Source organism: Coloeus monedula (assembly GCF_965178545.1).
Source record: "Coloeus monedula genome assembly, chromosome: 5".
Lineage (NCBI taxonomy): Eukaryota > Metazoa > Chordata > Aves > Passeriformes > Corvidae > Coloeus > Coloeus monedula.
The window spans coordinates 69517171-69541979 of record NC_138785.1 but is presented as its reverse complement, the minus strand read 5'-3'; the positions used below and the strand labels follow the sequence as shown (position 1 = coordinate 69541979).

Genomic DNA, 24809 nt, shown 5'->3' with positions numbered 1-24809 from the left:
CTGCTAAGTAAAACACAAACTGCAGATGAAGACAATCTTGAGTATTCCTTTATTTTGGGCATTGATTCCCACAATTCTGTTCAGATGATATGCACATGTTTATTTAAAAACTTACAGGCATTACAGATTTACGTTCCAAAATTCAGACCATGCCACATGACCACTCCCCCTTTCCTAGAGATGTGCAAAACCAGGATTTCTACACACGAAGGTTTGTGCGGTCGTGGTACTTCTGGTAGGGATCATCAATGTACCAGTTCCTCCTTTTCCAGAAGGAAGTGGTCATTTTATCCAGGAGTTTACACTGTGTCCTCGTGCACAACACAAACTCCCTCAAACGCTTCTTCTGGGCAGCCGACTTCTTCCAGAGTTTCTTCTTGTAACCAGACTGTCAGGAGAAAACACACACACAAAAAACACCCACTTCTTAGCAGGTCACTGCAAATACACAAACAGCCACACTGCTCAGCAAGCCTGGATAAATCCCCTCCTTTCAGGAAAATGGGAGTCTCTCTACAGAGCTTTTCTTCATTTTATACCAGCCACTGCCCTCCAAGGGAAGGAAAACAACTACATTTTACACTGACTATAAAGAACAGGCTCTCATTATCCAAAAAATCTCACCTTTCTCCTAACCCAGAGGCCATTGTGCAGCCGGAGGAACCTTTTGACCACAGATTTCACACTTTTCCTCTTTCCCTTCCGTAAGCTGCAGTAGGTAAGGGTCCTTGCTGGCTGCTGGAGTAAACTTGGAAGTAGAGGTGTGACACTGAAAAAAACCAAACCAACCCCAAAACAGGGAGGAAAACAGAACGGAAATGAAACACCTTTTTCTAGAAGTAATCATTGCCTTTATCACACATAGAGAGATCAGAAGGGCTGTGCCTTGTTTGAAGGGTAATAAGGACTCCTCTAATATTACAGCACAGCACCTAATGAGTGTAGAACACCAACTTCAGGGCTGGACTTCTCAAAATTCAGCTCAAAGTTATTATTCCACACAGAGCACCTTTTTTCTTTAATCTACTAAAAGCAGTCAAACATTCAGAAGCCAATATTCAGCTGTTACTTGGATTCAGAAATTACTTTTAGAATATTTATCACAAAATAGTTTGAATCGGAAGGGACCTCGTAAATCATATAGTCCAACACCCATCAGCAGCAAGAGAAACAGTAGTGATGACAAGACTAACTATAAAATATGGCTGCAAAGAATATCCTAATTTACTTCCTGCTTCAAGCATTTAATGGTGATGGAAGTGGGAGGCTTGGGGCTAACACAGACCCACTGCAGAGTGCAAAGTGCCCAAGTGTGACAGACTGAGGTTTATATATTATACGTGTGTGTGTGTGTATGTATGGATTTTATATACATGTATATGGGTGTTGGGGTCAGTCTCTTCTCCCAAGAAACAAACAACAGGACAAGATAAAATGGCCCCAAGTTTAGCCAGGGCAGGTTTAGATTGACACTAGGGAAACGGTTGTCAGGCACTGGCCCAGGCTGCCCAGGGCAGTGATGGAGTCACCATCCCTGGAGGGGCATAAAATCTGTGCAGATGTGGCACTTGGGGACACGGTTAAGTGGTGGCCTTGGAAGTGCTGGGTTAAGGGCTGGACTTGATTATTTTAGAGGTCTTTTCCAACCTAAATGTTCTATGAGTCTATGATATTCATGTATATACGGGGGAGTTTCAATATGTACACTACATACATATTATATATAATACTATGAATTATTATATAAAGTATGGACTATATAAAAATAATACAAAATTAATACACATGATGCTATATTAATGTATTATGGGTAATGTATATATGAGACATAAATTTATAGGATATAATATGACATATTATATGATGTGCAACATAATAATGTAAAAACATATGTAAAAATATATTCTTAAATATATTTACTGATGTAATTTGGAAAATATTTTATTTTTAAATTACTTATATGTTTATATAAAATATACCGTATATATGAAGTACATAAGATACATAAATAAAATATATAATAATTACACATATATAAATATCGATATATATTGAAGCTCCTCCATATATACCTCAACCCCCTTTTAAGGGTTTTTGGCACGAGGGAGAAGCCGCGCAGCCGCACCTGCTGAGCACCGAGGGCGTCCCTGCCCGGGGCCGGTTCTCGCCGAGCGGCCGCGGGGTCCAGAGCGGGGCCGGGGCCGGTCCGTGCCCGAAACACCGAGCGGAAGGGCCGCAGAGCGGGAGCGCGCGGGGAGCCCAGCGCCGCAGGATCCCTGCGGGGACACGGGAGAGCCTCAGAACAAACGTCCCAGCCACACACCCCCAGCCCCGACACCGCCCCGACACCGCCCCGGTACCGACCCGCCAGGGCCCCGCGCGCCGCCGCCGCCGCCATGGCCACGCTGCGCCGGGCGGGGCCGCGCCGGGTCCCGCCCACGGGGGCTGCCCGCGGCACCTGCGGCCGCTCCGGCCCCGGGGTCCCGCAGCCGCCCGGAGCCCTCCTCGTCCGTCCCGTCCTCGGAACCGGCCGGGTCCCGCCCACGGGGGCTGCCCGCGGCACCTGCGGCCGTACCGGCCCCGGGGTCCCGCACTCGCCCGGAGCCCTCCTCGTCCGTCCCGTCCTCGGAACCGGCCGGGTCCCGCTCCGTCCTCCCGCGCACCCGCCACCTTTGGGTTACAGGCACACACCTCCCTTCGCCCCAGGGACTTTAAAGCCTGTTACTAAAGTCTCGCAAAAAGTCACCAAGTGGATTTTACTCATTGTTTGTGAACATTACGGATGTATGCTATTTTTGTTCTCTTCATAAATCTGGCCAGACTGGTTGAAGGATGAGATAAAAATGGCTTCTGAGAGCTCTGAGCGAGAGAAGGTGTGAAAGATTACACCTGTAAGTTGTTAATAAATGCTATAAAATGTGCTGTGTTAGCTTCACACGGAGGGATTGGAGCATCTCTCTCCTGAGGAAAGGCTGAGTGAGCTGGGGCCGTTCAGCCTCGGGAAAAGACAACTGAGGGGGGACCTCATCAATGTCTGTCCCTGTCTGAAGGGAGGGCTCGGAGCAGGGACCGGCCTCTGCTCGGTAGTGCCGGGCTATGGAATTAAGGGAACGGGCAAAAACTGGTGCCCAGGAAGTTTCACCTGAACATGAGGAAGAACCGAGCCCCGGTGGAGTGACCGAGCACTGAACAGACTGCCCACAGAGGGTGTGGACACTCCCTCACTGGAGATATTCCAGAACTGTCTGGTTGCAATCCTCTGCAGCCATGTGCTCTGGGATGACCCTGCTTGAGCAGGGAGCTTGGACCAGACGAGCCGCTGTGGTCCCCTCCAACCTGGCCTATTCTGTGATTTTGGTTTTTATTTTATTCTATACTGTGCCAGCCGACCCCTTCCGGCCGACCCCGGGAGTGCGCGGGCCCCGCTCCGCGCACGCGCCCCCCGCGCGCCGGCACCACCCCACCCCGCCCCGCCGGCGCCGCGCGCCCCGTCCCCGCCCTCCCATTGGCCATGCGCGACCCGTCACACGCGGCCGCCCCCTGGCGGGGCGGGAGCGCCCGCGCAGGCGCAGTGCCCGCTGAGCGGGGGGGGGCGGAGGCGGCGCCGGCAGGACCCGCGCACGGCGCCTTCCCGCGGGCCGCGCCGGCCGCCGCTCCGAGCCATGCTGCGGGCGTGCCGCCGAGCGGGGCTCGCCGCGGCCAAGCAGGTGAGCGTTCCCCGGGGGAGCCCCGCGACCCATCCCCGCTGTAACCAGCCCTGCGACCGGTGCGGCCGAGCCCGGCCTGCGGGGAGAGGGGAGTCCCCGTGACCGCGGCTCGGCGCGCGCTGAATGACTCCGCAGGCGCGGGCCGCCATTGGCTACGCAGCCTTTGACGGGCGGGCGCGACTGCCAACGGAGGCGGGGGGCGGCCGCTGGTTGGTGAGGTGTACTACCAGTCCCAGCGTGCATCGCGGCAGAACAGCGCGGGACGGAGAGAGGCGCTGCCGCAAGGCGCTCCGGGACTCGTAGTCCTTAACGGGGTGGCGGGGGCGCCGCGCTGCTTGCTGGGGGCTGTAGTCCCGGCCGTCGTGGCCGCGCCGGGCCCGCTGCCCCGCTCCGCCGCGCCCGGCCCAGACCCCGGGGCAGCGCCGGGAGCCGCGGGCGCGGCCGGGGGGTGGTGGCGGCTCGGCGGGGACGCGCACACCCCGCCGGCTCGGCGCGGGTGGCGGGTGGACGGGTGGCGGGCGCGCTCCCCGGCGGGAAAGGACGTGACCTTGCCTTCCCCGGCGCGGCCTCCTGAGCAGCCCCGCCTGGACCCGGTGGGTCCGGCCGCCGATGGGGTTGGAAGCGGCGGGTCCCGGTGTGTAGTGTGGGGACACGAGTGGTATCAGCGCTCATGTTCAAGGGGATCGTTCTGTCCGCACACTGGGACACGAGGAGGACACAGCCCGCGATGCCAGGGGCAGAAGTGCCCGTGGGACTCGTGCTGTGTGTCCTGGACCTTTGCCTCTCCTTATCAGCAGAGATAAGGATGATGATGTGCTGTGGAGCCTTTTTAAAGCAGTAGGCCAACTTTAGGACGCCACGGGGTTTTATAGTTGAGAGTGACTCCCCTGCCAAGGCCCCAGCTTGTATTTCAACTGCCTTCTTAACTGATAAAATATAACCTGATTAGATCACTTTTTTATCCTGCTCTCCACCCCAGTGTTCGTTACCCTCCATTCACATGGTTTAGCAAAGGAGAAGCTGTACATTCTCCCCTCTAAAGCTCCAGCCTTTCCCACTGCAGCAGCTGCATTTCCTCTGCTGCTCTATAAGGCTGGAGAGTCCTTGGGTCACCTGATGCCCACTGAAAAAAGGCTCTGGGTTTGCCGGGCTGTGGAAAGTTTCATCTGGAAGTTGAGAAGATGGAAACCAGACTTTGGCAGATATTTATCACTTGAGGCCATTTGCATGTGTTCGGCCTTTAGCAGAACGTGTCTGGAATGACTGTACAGCTCCGGAACAGGCAGGGTGGTGGTTTGCAGCTGGAAGTTGGTCATCGGGCTATAAATATTTAGTGGAAGAGTCACAGAGTGGTTTGGAATGGAAAGGACCTTAAGACTATCTCATTCCAAACCCCCTGCCATGGGCAGGGACACCTTACACTAGACCAGGTTGCTCCAAGCCCTGTCCAAGCTGGACTTGAACACTTCCAGGGACACCCACAGCTTTTCTGGGCAACCTGTGCCAGTGCCTCACCACCCTCACAGGGAAGAATTTATCCCTAAGAGCTGTGCAAACACAGAGATGTCACAACACTCTGTAAAGTTTGTTATCTCTACCAGAGAGCTTCTGGTGGAGACTGGAAAAACTTTATTAATTCATTCCTACTGTGAGCTCTGTGCGTGGAACATCACTAAACTTGTAGCAAGTAAATTGGAGTTGTGGCTTTGAGAGAAGGGGTTCTTCATCATTTCAATTTCAAAAATGTTTTCTGCTACCTGTGCTACTTCTCTTGCTTGAAGTATTTTTGTAGTTTTCTTTAAAAAGAAACAAGACTTTTAGTAAAAGTGTGTGATATTTGGCAGAAGTCTTGAGTGGTGGGAAATCAGAGTTCTGTGGTCAGATGTTCTTCTTGTATCGACCTTTGTCTTAATGAAGAAAAACTTCTCTAAAGTTTCTGGTTTGCTCTTTGTGTTTAAGTGCATGAATTCTACATTGCAGAAATTCTGGATCAGGATGCTCGAGCCTGGTGCTCAAGAGAGGTTGAACAAGGACTGAAGGAACAGAGGATGTTGTGTCCTGTCCATGGTTATTTAAAGTTACACATGAAGTATAAACCTGCAAGGCAGATTTTATTTGTTTAATGATGTTCTGCTGTGCTTCACCTCCCCTGAGCACTGTGCCAGGGCGAGCTCACATGGATATCCCTAAATGTCCTTAAATCACTGGGGCTCATAATATTAACCAGAGTGAAGGTGTGATGTGCCCTGCAAAGTGATTCTCATGGTGATTAAATAGTCGATAACGAATGTAAAATAATAAGCGTTTATGAAGTTGAGTGAAACCAATATTATGCAGAATTGCTGGAGGAGGAGAAAGAAACAGAAACAGCTGCCCTGCAGTGCCCTTGCTGTGGGCATCCTTGCTGTGTCTGTGCTGCCTCATCCAAAGAATTTTCTGTCTTCTGCATGACAGAAATTGGTTTATTTCTGCCTTTCGCAGGGCACAGCAAAGCATGTCTGATGTATTTCTCCCAAATTCTTTGAGGCATTACTACACATAAATAACAGGGGTCTAAAAATTTGCAAACTCCTGGAAATTACACAGAGGGGAGATTAGAAACTACCTGCAAGTTTCCAAATTATGGTGGTACAGCAAATATAAGCAATATTATTATGGTGGCCAAAAGAGCACAATGCTTCTTTAAAAATTGATCTTTAAAAGATCAGTGATTTTTGGAGGTATTAGTGTATTTGGATGTGAGGGAGGAAATTTGAACTTGGGCTTCTATTCATAAGACATGGATACCTACAGATTTCCAGATTTGCTGTTCCACTGGCCAGCTGTGAAAATTTATTGCAGTGTCTTGAAAGATGGAGTTGGTGAGGGCTTGTTTTGGGTTTAATTATTGCTCCCATTGCTACATGTGTGAGAGTCCCAATGCCGTAGATGGAAGGCCTGTGTTTTGGTTCCTCTCATCTTGATGAAAAATAAATAGAAGTGAGGATTTGGCTAAATCTAGAACAGTCCAGCTTGGAAGAGATCTTGAAAGATCATGTGGTCCAAAGGGCATGTGGACTAAAATCAATAATCCCTCCAAAAAACCCTTCCTGCTGTATAAAGCGTAAATGCTGAGCTAAGAGAAGCAGGTGTTCTCCTCTGCCTTGGTGACTCCAAGGGCAGGAGCTGATGTGTTTGCTGAAGGTGTAGAGCTAAATGGGTCTGGTGTTGTTTGCCCTCACTAGGTGTGAGTAGGGGTTTTGGCCAGCAGGGACAGGGGTGAGCTGGCCCAGAAGGCAAGTCCAGCCCGAGCAAGGATGTGGGAGTGACAGTGGTGCAGGGTGGGATAACCTCCAGAAAGCCTGGCCAGGAGCTCAGAAGTGATGGCTTGTTTCCAGGAGTGCACCAGGCAAAATAGCCTAATCCTAAAGTGTTGGAAGGGACTGGAAATTCGGTCTGAACTAATGAATAGAAAATCAGGGGTTTTTTCCCTTCTCATTTTATTGAACTGAGCTGTATGCATAATGCTGGATTATTTTGCTCCTCCTGAGCTTCACAGTGTAATTGGGATATACTGAGAGTCAGGAGCATGTTCAAAAGTTGATAACAAAATTATTTGCGAGGCTTTTATTAGTGAAATTCCCCTTGCAAGGACCAGTGAAGCCTCAGTAAGTGCTCCTGGGGCAGTCAAGTCAGATAATCAGAAACAGTGCGGAATATATTTGTTACTTTGTTGCCCATTCTATCCATCACAATCCAGAAAACCAACCATGGAGCGCAGTGAGGGCTCCTGAAGGTCTCAGGGGTAAGAGGAGCACGCTTCCTCTTGCTGTACATGTGCTCCTGCTACTAATTAAAAGTGTTTTGGCTGCCTTTGTGGAAAGAATAAGAATGCAGTGTTCCTGCCTTTTCCTGTCTATGCTGTTGGACAAGGATGGGACCTAAACCACAGAAATTGTACATGTTATTGCCATGTGCAAAAGGAAATAGAGAAACTTGTCTTCTGGGGTTATGTTGTAGTGAAGCATCTCCCAGTTTTTTTCTTTTTTAAAGAAAAAATTCCCAGTAAGGCAAAATACCTCAACTGTAGGAAAAGTTCTTTTTGTGCCTTGTACTTCAATTTCTTATGAGTACTGTATTTCCCTGTTAGTAATTCCCACGTGGGGAAAAAACCTCTGAGGGCAACAGTGCGTTTTCTTCAGTAGGCTTAGAGTAGCTTAACCAGTCCTTCAGAGAAGATAAAAATCTTAGTACTGTGGATTTTGTTAAGTAGAATATAATAAAATATCATTCTTCATATACTAATTTAATTTATGTTATAATCTGATGTCTGTCTGCAAAGTGTACATGTTATTAATTATTTTAAGGAAGAAGTCTTGGTTTGGAAGCTCAGGGAGAATTGCTCGTATATCTTAAGAATTAAAAATAGTTTAAAGCATTTAAACAGCTGTTGTTGTGTTCTGTCCTGCTCACACTGAGCCGTTCTAGTGCGTGAGATTGAAGCACATCTGAACTAACCCAGACCAGAGGTAGGAAACATAAATCAGCAAAGTAAATGCAAAAATAAGCTGGGTAGAGGTTTGTTCCTTCTCATTTTTCAAAGTTCCTAATGACTGCTTAAAAAGGCCTGACCCTGGGAGCTGCACATGGGAAAGCTCTCCATGTGTTTAGGGAAAAGAGTCCAGTGTTGCTGTCCTAGTGCCGCTCCCAGCTTTCCTACAGACACATTCAAGATATGGCAATGGAGCAAACCAGCCCAGTCCTGCTGTTGAGGGGGGAGCTGCTTCACTGTGCTCACTGCTGACCCCTGCCTCCTCCCCCTGCAGAACAGCCGGTGTGTGAGAGCCTCACTCCGTCCGTCACGGCTGTACCGCGGATATGCCACCCACTCCGGAGAGTCCGGGTACGTAGCGGGCTTTGGGGGGTGGAACTGGTTCTGCTGGTGCATTGACCAAGAGGGAATCTGCTCCTTGGTTTCACATGAGAGCAGACTCCTGGCAGTGGGGTTTTTGTGTGGAGTAACTCTTACTCTCATGGGTTTGTGTGTTCCTTGTTTGGTTCAGTCAGATGAAGAAAATGAAGATGATCAATATTTATCAGGGAGGTTGTGGGCTGCCATCATACCTTTGGGTTAGTCACTAACCGGTATTGTACTGGGGTGAAGGTGCTTTAGAGCAGGTGCTGGGGTTGTTGGCAGCTCCTGGAACAGAGTGGTGGTCCCCAGCTGTAAGCTGAAGACTCACAAACTGTTCGATGTTTGCCATATAATTACATCCCTTTCACTCTTCTTTCCTCCTCAGTGTTTCTGTAGGCAAAGTCATTGGTGCAGGTCTCCTGTTTGTGGGTGGAGGGATAGGTGGAACCATCCTGTATGCCAGCTATGACAGACAATTCCGGGAGAGCGTGGAGAAGGCCATTCCCTACTCTGACAAACTCTTTGAGATGGCACTTGGCCCTGCACCTTCCAGCACACCAATGCCAAAGAAACCAGTAAGTGTTTGCCATTCACCCCCACACATTCATTTTTCTGTTTTTTTAAAGAGAGTTTCTGCCCTTAGGTTTCAAATTCTGATTAATTTTGCTGTGTGCTAAGAATTAAGATTCCTTAAATTGAGAAGGTTTAAGAATTGCTACTTTGTGCTGCATAAGTGATGCTTGTATGTTTCCCATTATCATATGATTGTAGTCTGTGGGTTGTAAAACTTATTTTTATTTACAGTAAAATAATCTAATAGAATCCCACCTGAATAGCTGCTCTGCTTATACTCAGAAATAAACTGGAGAGAGAGAGAGAGAGAGAGAGGCAAGTGACAGGCTGGAATTTAACTGCTTTACTAGAGGCTTAGTGTAGTTAGTGGTGTAGTAGGATTACAAAACTTACTCTAAATGAACTTATTTTAAAGAGGACTGAAAACATTCTTGAATGAGTAAAGATTTGAATGGTACAGAGGTAGGTATAAGCATCATCCTTGGAAATCTTAGTGGCACGATCCTGCAGAAGGGAAAATCTGATACTGCCTTTGGCACAACTCTGGAAATTGAACCTGGAAGTTTCTCTGCTCCTGCGTGTGAAAGGAAACACTTCCCAGTTATCAAGAATACTGAAAATCTGCTCTGGCCATGGTTTTTCTGAGCTTTCAGAAGCCTTTTGGCCTTCAGGAAACCCAAAATACTTTTTATTGGATTTTAAGAAAGCTGTTCTTAATGAGTGGGGGAATATTAGTCAACAAAATTCTCTCTCTTCTTGTTTTAGCTACACTTCATGTGATCACCCAAGCTCCTGGTGCCTCCCAGGTACTAGGGAATTTTGCAAACCAGATTTATCAGCAGAGTTATCACCTCCCCAGTCATGGCTCTAACCCAGATGCTTTTATTTTTACCTTGTGACTTTCCAGAATGGATATTAAGGAATTAATATCATAAAAAGTTACAATACTCTGTGTTTGAGTGGTATCTGCCCCAACCACCTGCATCTGAAGGCTGTCAAAAGGAAATCAGTGAAGCCAAACTTAGGGTTTCTGCATTCAATGCAATCAGAAGTGTTCAGAATATTTGAGGCATTAAATTATCTGCTTTTTATGCATAAGTTAATAAATATTTTTTTATAGCGAAAACCACCACAACTCTACTTGCATTTTTGGAGAGGTGAAAATTGTAAAAATTCATTCTGTATTAAAAATCAAGGCAAGAAATTAGATGGCCTTGCTGCTATTTTCATGTGTACTTTGAAGCTCTGATTTATGGTACAGACACCTGGATATGGAAAAGTTCTTTTCCATTACACTGGAATTGGTGAAATCCAAGCTGTTTGAAAAACTGATGATATTTCTTATTTTTGACTTTTTAAGATCCATCAAGGTCCACTGAAGATCTCATCTGTAGCAGAAGTAATGAAAGAGTCTAAACAGCCTGCTCCCAAATCCCAGATAGGCAAACCAGAAGCTACTGGCCCTACAGAGGAAAAAGGAGGTAAATTTATAGAATGTTATGTATAAAGAAGCAAATGACATAATAATCTCTTGTATCATATATGTTAGAGTAGATTAAAATTGTCCTTTGAATGGTTGAAGGTAAATGTTGTAATTTCTTAGAATTAATCTTTTTTTCTTTCCAAGTCGTAACACTTGCCTAAAATGGCTTTAGCTTTTTTTTTTGCCCATTTTTTTAGGAAATCTGTTTACTTTGTAGGATATTTGGAATCTAAGATAAATAATGACTAACCTGCATAGTTTAGATATGAGACTCAGCAGAAAGAGAATTTCAGATGCTGGAGACTGAGGCTCTTGCAAGCACAAGACACTTAATTTTGGATAATTACTGGGCTACTGTAAAGCCAGATCAAATGGAACTCGTTTAGAGAGGAGCAGTTGTCATGTCTTTTTATGTTTATCGCTAATGGCTCTGTGTATGTGTAACTAATATCTTGTTGCTGTTTATCCAGGAAATCATCTTCTTCTGGAAATAATAACATCCATATCCAATTAGTATGTTTCTACAGAGGAAAAAATTAAGTCTTATATCCCTCTTAGTACATTATAGCACTTACCGTGGAATGGTTTGGAAGGGAGCTTGAAAATCATCTAATTTCAACCTCCTGCCAGGGGCAAGGACACTTTCCACTAGACCCAAAAGGCCCATCCAACCTGGCCTTGAGCACTTCAAGGGATGGGGCAGCTACAGCTTCTCTGGGCAACCTGGTCCAGTGCCTCACCACCCTCACAGGAAAGAATTTCTTCCTAACATCTAATCTAACCCTGCCCTCTGCCAGTGTGAAGCCCTTCCCCCTTGTCCTGTCACTCCATGCCCTTGTCAAAAGACCATCTCCAGCTTTCATGTAACCCCTTGTAGGTACTGGAAGGTATTAGAAGGTCTCCCTGAAGCATTCTCTTCTCCAGGCTGACCATGCCCAGCTCTCCCAGCCTGACTCCATAGCAGAGGTGCTCCAGCCCTCTGAGCATCTTCATGGCCTCCTCTGGACTTGATCCAACAGGTCCATGTTCTTATGTTGGGGGCCCAGAGGTGGATGCAGCACTGCAGGTGGGGCCTCACCAGAGCAGAGTAGAGGGGCAGAATCACCTCCCTTGACCTGCTGCCTGTCCTGCTGGGGATGCAGCCAGGACACAGGTGGTTTCTGGACTGCCTGTGCACGTGACTGGGTCATTTTGAGCTTCTCTTCTGCCAGCACCCCCAAGTCCTTCTCCTGGGAGCTGTTCTTGATCTGTTCTCCCCCCAGCCTGTGTGCTTGGGATTACCCCGACCCAGGTGCAGGACGTTGCATTTGGTCTTGTTGAACTTCATGAGGCTCACACAGTCCCACCTCTTGAGCCTGTCCAGGTCCCTGTGAATGAACATCCCTTCCCTGCAGTGTGGGACTGCACAGCTCAGCTGGATGTCATCAGCAAACCTGCTGAGGGTGCATCAATCCCACTGCCCAGGTCACTGACAAAGATGTTAAACAGTCCTGTTCCCAAAACTGACCTTGAGGAGCACACTTGTCACTGGTGTCCACTTGGACATTGAGCCACTGACCACAACGCCTTAAGTGTGACCATCCAGCCAGTGGTTTATCCATCTGCTCCGTGTCTCTCCAGTTTTGAGACAAGGATGTCATGCAGGACAGTGGCAAATGCTTTCAGAAGTCCAGGGAGATGATGTCACTTGCTCTTCCCTTATTCAGCAGTGCTGGTCCCTCAGTGGAGGGCCTCATCTACTCTGTCATCCTACTCAGGCAGCCTGTAGCAGACCCCCACTGTAATGTCACCTATCCCTGCCCTCCCTTTAATCCTGACCCATAAACTCTTGGTTGGCTCCTCATCCATCCCCAGGCAGAGCTCCATGTGCTCATTGATAGAGAGGGTGATCACACTCCTCATCTCCTGTGCCAGGCCTTCCTGAAGAGCCTTCATCCTTCCATTCCAACGTTCCAGTCACTGGAGCCATCCCACCATGTCTCTGTGAAGTGAGGTTTCCTTTTCCAAGGTCCCCTCTCCCAGCACCTTTGGTTTAAGCCCCTCCTCACCAGCTCAGCAGGCCCCTGGCCGAAGATGCTCTGGCCTGTCCTCCTCTGGCAGATGGAGCCCGTCGCCCCAGCTGTACTAACTGGTGTGTTCTGCAAATGTGTTTAACAGCAGGCAAGGCTGCAGCACAGATCATCTCTGCAACAGGGGTAGCCATGTCGGTGCCAGCTCCGGGGATACAGACTGAAGAAGGTGAAAAAAATCATTCAAAAGAACACCCAAGTCCTATAGTTTCACATGCATGCATTCTTGCTTCTGTGTTGGTATTTGTCAGTGTTTGAAGGTGTGAGTTTCTGTGCCTTTTGCAGAAAACTTCCATCATCTGTTAATAGATTTTTAACACGGTGAGAAGCGGAGATTGATGCTTGGGACAGGTATAGGTTTGAGCACAAGAGCAAAACTTGACTTTATGCTGAACTGAACTTGCACATTGCAGTTTGCCTCTGCTCTTGGTGGCTTTATGATTGCTGTTCAGAAGAGCATCTCTGCCCAGGGCCAAGTGAAGAAACTGTGTTTATTGTTAAACTCAACAAGAGACACCAGCCTCTAGATGTTGGTCTCTTCCAGATGAGATTATATTATATTAATTCCTTTAGGTATCAACACATTTCTTAGAAAGCATGCCAGGGGTAAGTACGTGCTGCAGAGTAACATCAGCATTATTCAGAGTTGACCTGATGGGTTTTGTCGCAGCTTGAGGCTGAGAGCTCTGGGCTCTCCCCTCAGTTCAGATTGCTGTTGGTCTTGAGAGCATTAGTTAAGTCAATTCTCACTCTTAAAGGCAATTTAAGTGGCCATAGGCAAGGGAATAGAGTTTAATTGTGATTCACCATAGCCTTCTCACTCATCCTTCGTTGTTTTGGTTGGGCTCTGTAAGTATGCCAGAGGAGAACTGAAAATAGTCAAGAACAGAGATTCATTCACTTGAAATTTAAACTTGGCTCCATAAGTGTTTCTCACTTCTTGCTTTGCCTTTTACTTCTGAATCTTGTGTAATTTTGTAACTAGACAATGTAAAGTCTCCAAATGCATGTGAGGTGTCCATGCAGTTGTCTTTAAGTTATGAGAATGGCCTTTGCAATTATGGATATAAAGATTCTTCAGGTAGTTTCAGCATGGCTTTGAGCAGAAGTCAGATGTACAAAGTGATACCAACTATAAAATTCAGTTTTGTTAAAGTTACTTCCCTACAAATAACCTCTGCACACTAATTTGGACTCTTCACTTAAACAGTTTGACTCTTTTTTTACTTCTGAATAGGTAAAGAACAGGCAGGTTCCTACGCTATAAAAGAACGGCCACCAGAAGAAGTTGCAGCCCGGCTTGCCCAGCAAGACAAAGAGGAGCAAGAGAAGGTATCAGGTAAGTCCACACTGTCACTGTTCCTGTGTGTGCTGTTGTCCCTGTGCTGAGTTGGCAGAGGGAGTAGTGGTGAAGCTTCTTCCACCCACTCAGAAGGAACTGAGAATTGAAGAACAATGGAAACTTTGAGGTTGGAATGGACTTCGAGGTTCAAGGAAGATAGGAAAATTTACTTGTTTTCTCTTAAGAGCCATTAGAACAAGTGAACATGGGATATACCTGCAAACCCATGGGAAAGGTGTTCCACTGGGTAGTGTGTTGCTGTAAGTGCAGACTTGTACCTTAATACCCCTGCTCTAAATGAGGAGAGCGTTTTGGTGACCTTGTTCTGTAGCCTGCTGTTTAGTTCCCAAGCTGACCAGCTCTTTTAGGTCATGGAAAATAATATAAAGAGACACAGAGAATGTAACATGTCATTTTACTAGTTATAAAGCTCTTTATTGTTTAGTTGACTTAACTTCTTTTCCAGCCCTAGCAGCAACTCTAGAAGGAGCCCTAAACACAACTGCTCGTGTAACCCTTCAGGCTATCACTGCTCAGGAGTCAGCTGTGCAAGCAGTGAATGCCCATTCCCAAATACTGAAAGAGGCCATGGATGATTCTGAGGTAAACTGGACAACTGGGGACAATTTTTTCTTTTTCATTGTGTTCAGCAAAACTTTAATCTCAGTTAAAAATAAACTTGGAATCTTTTCTTGCAGTGCCTTTACATTTATCACAGTTTTAACCTACCTTTCCACTTGCGAAATGTGGTGTAGCCAAATAATAGTTTTGATTTTGAATTTAGTTGGGTTTTTTTTTTTTTTCCCAACTCCTCTGTTTTCTTTCTGCAAGGAAAAAATTCAAGTTAAGACATTAGTAGATTTTTCACTGTATTTTAATTAATTTTATTTTAATTCCCAAGATTTTTTTTACCTAGTTAAGGTCACGCTGTCCGCCCCAATAATTCCACTGAACTTATTCCCTTTGCCAACATCCTCTTGCTGGATTGTTTGTTTCTTGTCAGGAAATAGGAAAGGGATGTACAAGTGATAACGTCTGTGGTCTTGGTGTGCTCATGCTGGAGTTGTGTGGAACTGCCACTGCCCATTCAATTCTGGAGCAGAGATAAAATTCAGTTGTTAATCAAGTAGCAGGGACATGTGGGCAACCAAGCAAGTACTCGAGAGTTAATCTAGTAGTTAGTAAAATAACTGCCTGAAAAGATTGCTTTTAAGCTTAATTACTAATCTTAATTTAAAATTACCCACTTTAAAGTATTACGGTACTTTAAGTATTAAGTTTAAAAGCAATTTTAAAGTATTGGTAAAGTACTTCAGTACATGAGGAGATTTCCCCACAGTATGTTGTGCACCACACAGTGATCCTCATGTAAGCTCTTCTGCATGGACAGAGGTCTGTGGCTCAGGAAAAAAAACGTTAAGAATCAAACAAAACCAAAACAAAATTGGGAGAGAGACATCACTTGTAAAGCTTCCAGCTGTGCTGTTGAAAGGCACAAGAATGGTGCTCAGTTTGAGGGAAATGTTCAGCGACACGTGAATCTCTGTAGGCTTTCACTCTATGGTAACTCTCTTGTTTAGTGATTGTAATGACCCTAATGAGGAATCTGTGCTTCCCAGGGTGCTGGGGAGAAGAAATCCTCCCAGTGGCGCACGTTGGAGGACGCGCTGAAGGACCGCAGGAGAGCAGTGGATGAAGCTGCTGACGCCCTTCTGAAAGCCAAGTGAGTTGCTTGATTTAAATCTTGGAGTAATAAGTTACATTGCTCATGTCAGGGCTGGCAAACACTAGATGAGTTTCTAGAAAGTCTGGAGTCGCCTGTGTTCATATTGAATGATCTGTTTGTGCCAAATCAAAAAACAGTTTAATACTCATTAGCATGAGGATTTTAATTTGATGTGTGTAAACCGTGGATGCCTGTGCACAAAGTCCTCCCTGTACCAGAGAGTCTGAAACAGTTCTGTTCTTGTAAGAGCTTGTTTATCTCCTTAGTACTTAGGTAGAGTGCTGATAAGTTCAAGTAAGATTAAAAGAAAACAAAATCCACTGTCACTTTAGTATTGTTGAATAATTTTGTTCATAATAAACCTATTGTAAGGACTTCAGCCTGGAGAAGAGAAGGCTCTGGGGAGACCTTCAAGCACCTTCCAGCACCTAAAGGGGCTACAAGAGAGCTGGAGAGGGACTTCTTACAAGGGCAGAACAAGGGGGAATGGCTTCAACTGGCAGAGGGCAGGTTTCAATTGGATATTAGGAAGAAATTCTTCCCTGTGAGGGTGGTGAGGCACTGGACCAGGTTGCCCAGAGAAGCTGTGGCTGCCCCATCCATGGAAGTGTTCCAGGCCAGGTTGCATGGGGCTCTGGTGGAACAAGATGGTCTTCAAAGTCCCTTCCAACCCAAACCGTTTGAGGATGACTCCATGACTGCACTCTATGTATTGAGTCAGTGACATCACCAGCTGCTTTTAGTTGTAATGAAACATTAAACCTTGCAGCATCCTTTGGCAGTTCCCTGTGTCCACAGAATTGCTTTTCACTAATTGCTTTTCAAAATTAGATTTTCACTAGGCACATGTCTAAGAAAAACTTGAATTCTGAATGGGAGCACTGCTCATGCCCAGGGCTCTGTATGAGCTGTGTTGATGTGCTGCGAGCGTGGTCTGCAGGCACTGGAGGAGCAGAAATAGAATGACAACAGTATCTCCAAGATGCCCTTGTAATGAGGGTAGAAACAAATCTGGAAAGCCTTTGTTACTTCTGAGGCTGAGAGGGTAGCATCATCCTTGAAGCTGCATGGTTGCTATCATATTATAAACTTCACTTATCTTCGATGTTGCTGTGCTGACTAAAATTAGTGGGAGGTGTTATTGAGGTTTCATTGTTAAAGCAAAGCTAATGCAAACCCCACATGCACCAGCTTTCATTCTCTATTGCTCTACTGGATATCTTTGCTTTTATTTATTTTCTTAATCAACTTATTTTAAAGCTTGTTCCTTATTCTAATGAGGTCATTGGAAACCTCCATTGATTTGAATGGATTTGGAAAAGGAACATTTTCTCACTTTTTCCTTGATTTCCAATTGTGTTAAAGGAAAGCAGTTCTTTCCTAATTACAAAAAACCATAATCTATCTTTACAGAGCACTATAAATTTTTTCCCATCCTCATTAATCTCCACCAGTCACCATGTCCAAAACACTTCTGCAAGCGTAAGCCATCTCTGTTAAAAATGTTTCCTTGCTGCTGTTATGTGCTAGAAATGTCTGCTGTCTAACTCTTAACCTAGTTTTACTAATACTAACTCCTTTCAGTGAACTTCCATCTTCCCTTCAGCTAAACCCTGAGTACTAATTGCAGTATAAATAATTCTTATTTTACGTGGAATAGCCACACTGACATCTTTAGGTTTCAGGCTGTGGGAAAAAAATAATCCTTAGTCAAAGCATCTTAGAGTTGGTAGATAGGAAGCAGCAGTAGAGTTACCCAGTAGTTCTTCCTGTGAATACCAACAGCAAAAAGTAAATTTTCTTTGAGGTGATAAGCCCTTTATGTGTTACATTTAGCAGCTGCTTCTCTTTTCAGAGAGGAGTTAGAGAAGATGAAGGGCGTAATTGAGAATGCCAAGAAGTCTCAGCTGGCAGGAGCCAAACCTCACATTGTCACTGCAGAAGAAAATCTCCATCATATGATTGTGGACTTGGACAATGTGGTGAAAAAGGTAAAGCTTCCTCAGGCTGATTATAATTGTCTCTAGAGTAGGGACTCCTTGGCAGCTTGTGCAGACCCCCCCATTCCCAAATCCCTTGCAGGGGGTGAAATATTTCACAGAGTCACAGAATATGTTGAATTGGAAGGGACACATCAGGATCATTGAGTCCAACTCCTGGTCCTGTACAGGACACCCCAAGAATAACACACTGTGCCTGAGAGCATTGTCCAAACACTTCTTGAGCTCAGACAGGCTTGGTGCTGTGACCACTTCCAGTGCATTGTAAAGTGTAAATCCATCCTTTTGTAGCTGTACTCAGTCTTTGAGCTGGTGATATTGCCAGTAATCACACATGGCAAGATCTTCATGAGAACTTGAACCTGGTCTTGAAAGAGTCTCCAGGTAGCTTGATGGTGCCAGTCCTTTCTGTTGGCAACTTCTAATTCTTCCCACTTGATTCCAAGGTGAATTTACCACAGGGTTAGGGAGGAGTTCAATGTTCATTGGTAATGACTTGGTGGGTAAATCACTTTGCAGTTCAGAAGACTGGGAAGGAATTGTAAAGGTGAAATTTATCTCCCTTTGCAGGACAGTTAGTAATTCATCAAGTGTGTTTGGAGTGAATTTAGCCCGATTGTGGGAACATCAGAACTCACTGAGGAAGGCAGCGATCGCAGGCATTGCTTACTAGGCCTGTATGATGGCTGTGAGCAGAGAAAAGGAGCTGGAGATGGTTTAAGATATAAACTGAATTCAAGATACTCTTGGTCCTGTCCAGGCTACGGACTGGCTGTGTAGTTACAGTGGGCATGTGAGGCAAAATGGATTAGTGATAGTTCCAGCACATAATTATTGTGTACAATAGGTTTAATATCACAGGGTGGGTTTTTGTTCTCTCCCAAGTGATTTTCCTATGATTGGGCTGGGGGGGGTGATATGTGCCAGTATCCCAGGGCTTGGCTTTAAATTATATGTGCCTTCAATTTCAATCCTTGCCTTGAAAAACAAATTAATCTCATTGTTGTTTGTTCCAGGTTCAGGCAGCACAGTCTGAGGCCAAGATCGTGGCTCAGTACCATGAGCTGGTGGCTAGAGCCAGAGAGGAGTTCCAGCGGGAGCTCGACAGCATCACCCCCGATGTCAAGCCTGGCTGGAAGGGGATGAGTAAGTCTCCCACTGCGGGGTTACCTCATGCTTGGTGCACTGTGGTTTGTAGTGTTTGGCCACTCAATGTCCAGCATCCCAATTTTCAAATTTTCACAGTATTTGGTTGGTCTGAAGTGAAAATTATTTCACAACTAAATTAAATAATCTAAAGCAGGTGTTATGAAGAGGATTAGTTCTACCTGTGCTGTATGGGAATTGTCACAAAATGTAGCTCTTCTGTGATAAATATCATATGGTTGTATGAACATCTCTCCCCTCCCTGGTGTTCCAGGAAGGGAGCCAGGTCGTTCCAGATTTCAATCAGATCTGTGTTAATAAGTGATCAGATGCTTGGTTGACTCTGTGATGAGAGGTATTATAAAACACCATTGTTACAGGGTGATAAAGAACTCCCTGAGTTTTTCTACATCATCTCTGAAACTGAGAGATTTCATTGCTCATACCCTGCCTGTTCCAGTACATTTTATTTCTGAATTAAACTAACAGAGTAATGCAGCTTTAACAACTCAGTGCTGCACAAAAGCACTGAACAGTCAGCTCACCCACAGTAATGCTCCCTGCACACTCCTTGCCACAGGTTCCCTCGCTCACCTTAACTGCTTTCATTTTAAAGACAAACAGAGCTGCAGAAGGTGGGATGTGTTCACCATTACTGTGGATGAGCTCCTGCCAGAACCCATGTGTGGTGTGCTCATGGAGCAATTAGTGCCTGTGGTAGTTCAAAAAAATTAATTGCCTAAAAAAACCCAGCTTTCCCAGATACTTCCACTCAGGGTTTAACATAATGTACTATGTGATCTCAGACTTCTCTAGCTGATGTGTTCAGAGGCAGATGTCAAGGCTTTATGTCCGAGTTACAGATTTTTTTTATAGAAGTGATAACTGCCATTAAAAAAAAAAAAAAAAAAGTGGTGTTAGTATTGCCTTAATATTTTCTTGAAGAATACAATGCAGAATTACAACAAACTTTCTTAATGCTACTTTATGCTTTAGACATGTGGACCTTAGTGCACAAAATCATTTTCCTGGCTAAATGAATACACCAGACCTTTGGAATGGTCAGTTTTCATTTAAAAAACAGCAAAGTACACACGCAGTATATGTGGGGAAAACATCTGAAATTAACAAATTGTTTGTGGAGTTTGCTTTTGGGGTGTTAATAGTTTTGAAGAAAAATCACTTATTTAGGCTCCCTGTGGATAGAGCTGCCTTTCCTTGCACAGGATAAAAGGAGAACATCTTGGGTTTTGTGATCACTGCCCTTCTGTGGGAGGAAAGGGAAGCTCCTGGCAGCTTCCATGTGCCCCATTTCTTACTGGTGTGACCTTCTGAAGCACATGGGACAGATTTGTTGGGGTCCCTGACTCTCACTGCCACTGCGAAATTTGTTTCTTGGCCAACTGCTTCTGTATGTAAGAACCTAGAAAAGTCAGACTAAAATTTCCAGTGTCCTGTTGCACTTTTCTACTTCAAACTTCTGTTCCTTGCTTTGGCTGAACTTAAATGTCCATCTCTGGGTTTCCAAGGGTGGTTTTAGTGGTTGGGTGTCTTGGGCTACATCTTGCCTGTAATACAGAGACTTTTATACTCCACATACTGTTCTTCCTGAATTCCTAAGGACTTGGTCTCACGTTTAAGTCACTGTAGATAAGCTCTTAGATTTCTATTTTACTTTTGCATGTCTGCCTTCCTGTAGTGAATGTGCATTAACTTTTCCAACCTGTCTCCTTTCTGTTGCAGAGATAGCTGACTTAGGTGAGTTACTGTCACTTGTTCTGGTCCCGTGAAAGTAATCTCTTCTCTTTGTCCTTTGTTTGTGTGGGGCATGACTCTAAGTTACATACTCTATGGGGTGAAATGTAGCATTCCTAGAACATTTTAGTTGTGTGAGGTGTGCCTTGGGATTATTTCCAGTCATTCTGCACACCTAGCTTAAACCACAAACTGATCTGTTTCTAACACTGTTACATGCAACAGCTGAGCTTGGTGCTGCTGGTCAGCTTTCCCACTGGACACGAGCATCACTGCTCCAAGTCCTCCTGTGCCAGTCTTTTTTCCAGCACTCAACAGCAAGGTGACTGAAGGACTATGCAATCTTGCTTGCTTTAGACCCTGCAGGAATGCTTTCCCAAGTAGTCCCAGTTTTCCATGCAGCTGCTTTAGCTGGCAGGCAGAGCAAAATGAGATGCAGCGTTCTATAGAGCCCTTCTCAGGTCACCAATGCTGCAGGGGTAGCTTGGGTCCTCCTCTCCCACGTACTATGTGGTTGTGAATTGTGCTGCCCTCTGAGTAGGCAAACCTGAACGGTACAATCTGGGGTAAGGAATCTGATTAGGAGCAGTTGATCTGGAGGAGTGTTGAAGAGAAAATGTACTTCTGGCTGTCCCTTACAATAACATTCCCTGCTGCTCTGTGTGCTGGCACAGGGGAAATACTTGGTGGTGTAAAAACCAAGAAGTGACAGAGCTGTTGACAGTCTCTGAGTGTGACATGGATATGGAAGTGTGAACTGTAGCTGCGAATAATTTGGAAGAAACTAAGATAATTTCTCTCCTGGAATGAAAATACAGTTCAGAAAGTGGTCTCGGGTGGGCATTAGCACAGGTCAAGGGCTTGAAGTGCTCGGAAGCTTTCCCTAGAACAAGCTCAGTGGTCAACAACCCCTGGGAGCCCCAGAGCGCTCGAGTGGGAGGCAGGTGAGCAGTGCAGCAGTTTCTGTTTTCCATTCCCTCCCTCATGCCCTGTGTTGCCTTTAGCTGGGCAGTTGTCCACAGACGACCTGAACTCCCTGATCGCGCACGCCCACCGGCGCATCGACCAGCTGAACAGGGAGCTGGCGGAGCAGCGCGTCAGGGAGCAGCAGCACATCGAGTCCGCCCTGGAGAAGCAGAAACTTGAAGACAAAAAAGCATTTGAGGCAGCCGTGGCCAAAGCACTGGAGCGTCACAAAAGTGAGATTGAACTAGAACAGGATAAGAAGGTAAAGTGGCCTAAAGCACCTGGTTAAATCTTTGGTTCAAAAAGGAGGTAGAAGAGTTAATGGAAATGCCCAGAGGGACAAGTGGGATGTTCTGAGTAGTGGGAGACTTCACGTGGGTGACCCCCAGGTTAAACATGAAAGTGCGATGTTGAGTAAGGAAACTCCTGCAAAGTTAGAATGGTAAAATTCATACAGGGAATGACTTTGTAAAGCTACTTGTCTCCTGTTGGAGATAGGATTACTGGGTCAAAATAAATCCTAAATGATTTGGGTTGGAAGGGACCTTCAAGATCACCGTCTTCCAACCTCCTGCCATGGGCAGGGATACCTTCTACTAGACCAGGTTGCTCATGCCCCATCCAGCATGATGTTGAGAAGGGACTGGAGCAGCCATAGCTTCTCTGGGCAGTCTGTGCCAGTGCCTCACCACCCTCACAGAGAAGAATTTCGGTGTTGGATCTGACCTTGTGTGGCCATTATAGGGCTATGTAGGGAGAAGGTAAAGTCTCTTTGGTTTGGAAGCTGGTTTATAAACACCCGAGTTTGTGATTTGATGTGTTACTGTATTTTTTAGATACTATTTTGATAGCTGCACTAAGTGCCTACTGAGTAACCAGCAGTTACTGACATGGTGGACCACAAATCTATTCCTTAACATCTTTAGGGAAAGGCTCAGCTATAAAGCTGGACCTCAGCAGGTCTTTAAGATGAAAGCCAGGCTCTGTCAGTGCCACTGCTCTAACGTGTGCCCTCAGTAATCACTGATGTGACACTGTGACAGTGTGTGACAAGCAGCTGAGCAGTAGTGGTGCAGTAACGCCCCTCGTGTGTGTGCAGGTGGAAGAGGTGCGAGAGGTGATGGAGAATGAAATGCGCACCCAGCTCCGGCGCCAGGCTGCTGCCCACACCGACCACCTCAGAGACGTCCTGAAGATCCAGGAGCAGGATTTGAAGGTGGAATTTGAGCAGGTAAGGAAGAAATGTCCCCAGGGGAATTAAAGGGATATTTAAGCCCTTGTAAAGCACACGTTTCGTGCAACAAGTCTTGAACCATGTTCCAGGGGATTGAAATGGGGGCTGGGGAGGGAAGCAAGCTTACTTTGAGGTGATACAGAGTGCCTCAATGTGTAGGTTTTAGTCACACTGGTCTGAAAAGCTTTTGCTATAGGTGACAAATTTTTGACACAAGTGCAGTAACTGTTAAATTCACCCCAATAAGGTTTCTTACTGGTACATTGTCTTTACGGTATGCACTGGCCCTAGCAAGGACAAGAGATTTATAGAAATGTGTCTTAAAAATAAGGTAAATGTAATTAACCAGCTATTCCCGATCTGATAGACGCATTGCACTCTGTTCCAGAACCTATCGGAGAAGCTCAGTGAACAGGAGATGCAGTTCAGACGCCTTACTCAGGAACAGCTCGACAACTTCACCTTGGATATAAACACTGCCTATGCCAGGCTCAAGGGAATTGAGCAAGCAGTTGAGAGTGAGCACTGAATTCCTCTTTCGTTAAGGACTAAAATTGTGATCCCCAAAGGCCCTTTACCCAAACCTGGGTGTTTAAACCCAGGCTTAGGTACACTGCTCACAGGCCTGGGTTTGCCACACTGCTGAGCACCCAGCAACTCACAGATGAGTGAGTGCAAGGTGGTTCTTCCAGAAGTTGTCTTGTTCTGGCTCTGAATTGTGGGACAGACTTGCCTTAGAGCATGTGTTGAGCAGGCAGCTGCTTTGGAAAGCAGAGGGTGGAGAGGGAAGGCTGTTGCTGCTTGTGCTCAAAGCCACGTGTGCCCCAACTGAGAGTCCCTTCTTGGCTTCCCTTGCAGGTCACGCAGTAGCAGAAGAGGAGGCCAGGAAGGCCCATCAGCTGTGGCTTTCCGTGGAAGCGCTCAAATACTGCATGAGATCAGGCACAGGGGACAGTCCCATGGAGCCCCTGGGGAGCGCGGTGAAGGCCATCAAAGCCAGCTGCTCCGACAACGCCTTCACGGAAGCCTTAACAGCAGCTCTCCCACAGGAGTCCCTGACGCGGGGCGTGTACAGCGAGGAGGCCCTCAGAGCTCGGTTCTACACAGTCCAAAAACTGGCTAAACGAGTGGCCATGATCGACGAGACGAGGAACAGCCTGTACCAATACTTCCTGTCCTACCTGCAGTCGCTGCTGCTGTTCCACCCTCAGCAGCTGAAGCCGCCGGCTGAGCTCAGCCCCGATGACCTCGACACGTTTAAGTTACTGTCTTACGCTTCCTACTGCATCGAACATGGAGATCTGGAGCTGGCGGCCAAGTTTGTCAACCAGTTACGAGGAGAGTCGAGGAGGGTGGCACACGACTGGCTCACGGAAGCACGGATGACCCTAGAAACCAAGCAGATTGTGGATATCTTGACAGCGTACGCCAGTGCTGTGGGGTTGGGGACAACTCAAGTGCAGTGAGTTAGGATTGGAGCTTTGGAGGCAGTTCAGCTGTTCTGTGCCAGAGAGAAAGCCCGTGATCTCCTGAGGGTTCAAACAGCTGTTGGCAGGGGCTGGAAGCGTTAAAGCACGGGTACCGTCTTGTTTCCTTGCACTGTATTTAATTTCACCACCTGTTGTATTTTTATTGGTTTTGAGTTGTCATGACAACCAACTTCAGGAAGCTTCCCTACAATTTGTGTAAAAATTAATGTTTCCCCCTCGTACCAAGTGGGCTTGTGATCCAACCAAAATAATGTTTGTAACCTGCCATTAATCATTTGCCACTTCGTCAGCTGAATAAAACAAGACTTCAACCACTTGCTCCTGCTGTTTAAGTGTCCTGTTTAAACATCAACTACAGCTTGGCAGTACAAGCTCAGTCTTTCTCCATGACCTGAAGAGCTAAAACTCGGATTTACTTCTTTCA

General features: G+C 46.1%; 2 protein-coding genes across 2 annotated transcripts; one reads left to right on the top strand and one right to left on the bottom strand.

The window, feature by feature from the left end:
• Nucleotides 1–32: 32 nt before the first annotated feature.
• On the bottom strand, nucleotides 33–2411 carry MRPL35 (mitochondrial ribosomal protein L35). Its single transcript, XM_082282072.1, has 4 exons — nucleotides 2365–2411; nucleotides 2126–2276; nucleotides 625–769; nucleotides 33–388 (listed from the first exon to the last, which is right to left on the bottom strand). The coding sequence occupies exons 1-4, from the start codon at nucleotides 2396–2398 to the stop codon at nucleotides 200–202; spliced, it is 519 nt and encodes a 172-aa protein (XP_082138198.1). The 5' UTR covers nucleotides 2399–2411; the 3' UTR covers nucleotides 33–199.
• Nucleotides 2412–3572: 1161 nt separating this feature from the next.
• IMMT (inner membrane mitochondrial protein) lies at nucleotides 3573–24699 on the top strand. The gene is made up of 14 exons (XM_082282069.1): nucleotides 3573–3707; nucleotides 8513–8589; nucleotides 8987–9176; nucleotides 10535–10655; nucleotides 13964–14065; nucleotides 14535–14671; nucleotides 15688–15791; nucleotides 17650–17785; nucleotides 18811–18940; nucleotides 20684–20698; nucleotides 21700–21923; nucleotides 22761–22892; nucleotides 23284–23413; nucleotides 23754–24699. Exons 1-14 carry the CDS (start codon nucleotides 3663–3665, stop codon nucleotides 24359–24361), a joined length of 2151 nt encoding a protein of 716 aa, XP_082138195.1. The 5' UTR covers nucleotides 3573–3662; the 3' UTR covers nucleotides 24362–24699.
• The last annotated feature ends 110 nt before the right edge of the window (nucleotides 24700–24809 follow it).

Coding starts and splice junctions, on each gene's coding strand:
- MRPL35 (XM_082282072.1), bottom strand. CDS start 2,398: ATGGCGGCGGCGGCGGCGCGCGGGGCCCTGGCGG. Junction 2,277..2,364: donor GGCGCGCGGGGCCCTGGCGG/GTCGGTACCGGG, acceptor GTGTCCCCGCAG/GGATCCTGCGGCGCTGGGCT. Junction 389..624: donor GCCTCTGGGTTAGGAGAAAG/GTGAGATTTTTT, acceptor TTCTCCTGACAG/TCTGGTTACAAGAAGAAACT.
- IMMT (XM_082282069.1), top strand. CDS start 3,663: ATGCTGCGGGCGTGCCGCCGAGCGGGGCTCGCCGCGGCCAAGCAG. Junction 8,590..8,986: donor ACCCACTCCGGAGAGTCCGG/GTACGTAGCGGG, acceptor TTTCCTCCTCAG/TGTTTCTGTAGGCAAAGTCA. Junction 10,656..13,963: donor CCCTACAGAGGAAAAAGGAG/GTAAATTTATAG, acceptor ACTTCTGAATAG/GTAAAGAACAGGCAGGTTCC.